General features: G+C 54.5%; 1 protein-coding gene across 1 annotated transcript in view; it reads right to left on the reverse strand.

Moving 5' to 3' along the window:
- LOC106725086 (ral guanine nucleotide dissociation stimulator-like) overlaps positions 1-632 on the reverse strand; it is a 4,082-nt gene extending 3,450 nt beyond the window's left edge. The window contains exon 1 of the mRNA XM_014534975.1: positions 178-632. Coding sequence (XP_014390461.1) covers positions 178-360 — 183 coding nt within the window. The 5' untranslated portion in view covers positions 361-632. The remainder of the gene's footprint in view (positions 1-177) is intronic.
- Between the last annotated feature and the right edge of the window lie 1,838 nt (positions 633-2,470).

Here is a 2,470-nt window from a genome sequence, read left to right on the forward strand (position 1 = left end):
GTCCCATGTAGCTGGAGGGGGGCGTGGGGGTCCGCATTTCTTTTTCTTGGGGCTGTGGGACACTATGGAGAGTCCTGGGAGGGTGCCCGGGGAGTCCCCAGATTTGAGTGTGGGTTCTGGGCACTGCCAGGTTGTGTTGGGGTTGTGGGTGTAGAGACCCTCAAGGCCAGCACTCACCTCAGACAGGCACTGGTCTGTGTCATCAGCCTGGTGCACCTGCACCCTGACCCCGTAGGTGGTGTAGTCGGGTCCATGGGCCAGCACCTCAATGATGTCCTCCTTGGAGCTCTGCAAAGACAGAGTGGGTACTGAGCCAGGAGGCATCAGGAACCTTCCACCCAATCTGTGGTCCTGTGTCATGGCAGACCTAGTCTATGAGGACACAGTGAGGATGTTCCTGGCAGCCCTGCTGAGCTAGCAAGAATTGATTTGTGTCAAGGTGTAGCCACAGGGAAAGCCTGAATCACTGATGCAAACTCTGTCCTTGTTGGGATGATATGGAGTTGGGTAAGGCCACAGCTCCTGACCTGGCCGCGCTGCAATGGTTTGTCGTCCTCTGTCTGAGGTGATAGGTTGCAGAGAAAAGTATTCAAGACCTTAATCCCTTCCTACGCCCCTAACCACCCCCCCCTTCCGCCCCTCTTTTTTGTTAAAAAAAATACCCAGCACTATCAAGTGGGATGATGTGTAAGGCTTGGAGAAGGTCTACAAGGACAGTCGGGCTGGGGCTGGTCCACAGGATACTTGGGGCAGGGAGTTCATCAGTTGAAAGGAGCATGAGGCAAAGACAGCAACAAATGCTTCCTCTCTGATCCCAACAAGCACTCGAAGAAAGACTGCTTTTCTCCCCTACCAGGGACCTGGTCGGGAGGATTGAAGGTACAGATCACTTTGGGAGTGGGCCTGTGAGAACTTTGAGGCCCCAGATTTGAGTCTGACTTCTGGTCCCACCCCAGTCACCTCAGGGTCCTGGGTGTGGGCCAGCTCTCACCTCAGTTTGGCACTGGCCGGTTTCCCTGTCCTGATGCACTTGTCCTTTGTACCCGTTGAGGGCATAAGTGAACCTGTCAGCCAGCTCCTCTACGCTGCCCTTGTTGGAGCTCTGCAAAGACACAGCCCGCTACCGGGCCAGGAGGCATCAGGGGCCCGGGCATTACCAGTGGGGAAGATGCCCACCACCCACTCTGCTCCCCAGATCAGGCAGAGAGGGGCATCTGCAAAGACCTCCAGGCTGGGAATGAAGTTGATGACCCCTTGAGTACCCCCAGATTAACAAGTGTGTAGTGGAGCTCAGTCCTCAGCACTCAGCTACCCTTCCTGTGAGCCATGACCTGGGCAGTGAACATGACACACCCTCCAGGCTTCTGACACCTACCAACCTGCTCCTGCCCAGGATGTGTGTCTCTCATCCTACGCTTTTTCTCACCATCCCGGACACGCACACATACCCAGGATGAGGGGTAAGAGGTGTGGGGCTTCCCAGGTGGGAGCCCAGTTGGGGCCTGGCTTGGATGGGCCTGGCCTGGGCTGCCCTCGGTTACCTGTGGGTGCCTCCTGCGAGAGGGCAAGAGGTGTCGGCAGTGGTGCTTGCACCAATTTCTACAGCAACAGAAACATCTCTCACCCTGGGCTTTCTTCTGCCCAGAGCGTCGGAAGAACTGGAAGCAACAAAGAGACATCCTCTCTCCTGATCTTCTCCACTCAAGTGACCTGGAAAGGCAGTTGTCTCTAGAATGTGGGTACCTGGTTACCAGGGTTCTAATTTCTGTCACCAAGGAAGTGAGGTCAGCCCTTCAAGTTCCATGACCTGGGCCCTTCCTCCAATCAGAGTCACCTCAAACCCCCTCTATGCTGTTGACCTCTCACCCTCCTTGTCCATGCCATCTTCATACCTGTACACCAATACCTAACACAACCTCCCCCATCTCCCTGGGAATGTACCAGGCCCCCAGCTTGGGGGAGAAAGCTGTGTTCACACCTCCTTTTTCTTACCTGTTCTATGTCCTGGGGAAGCTTCTGTGCCTCTCAGGGCCTCCCCAGGCTCCTAACCTGTCCAGGTGTGGATGAGACAAGGCCCTTAACACGGTGGGCTGGTGTCCCATGAATCCGGTACACAAACATAGAGGTGGAAGATGACAAGAATGAGTGGGACACATCAAGGAACACCAATCAAAACAAGCCTGGGGTACAGCATGTGAAGTCACTGCTCATTTAACCTCATTTTCAAGTTTGTACCTTTAAGGGTTTGAAATGACAGGAAATTCCAATATTCTCATTCACTGGCCTAAAACCTTCCAGTGCCTTTTGTTAAGCTTAGAATCAGACCATGTGCCTCATGTGGGTCCGTGTGGTGGGAGTCTTCACAGTGGCTTCGAGTGAGTCCAGCCTCCTGGTGGGAACATCCTTGTGTGTCCGCCGAGTGCTCAGTAACTGGCTTCTGAACAACATAGAGGACAGCCCAGCTGATGGG

This window comes from Myotis brandtii, unplaced genomic scaffold, assembly GCF_000412655.1.
Source record: "Myotis brandtii unplaced genomic scaffold, ASM41265v1 scaffold1347, whole genome shotgun sequence".
NCBI classification, from domain to species: Eukaryota; Metazoa; Chordata; class Mammalia; order Chiroptera; family Vespertilionidae; genus Myotis; species Myotis brandtii.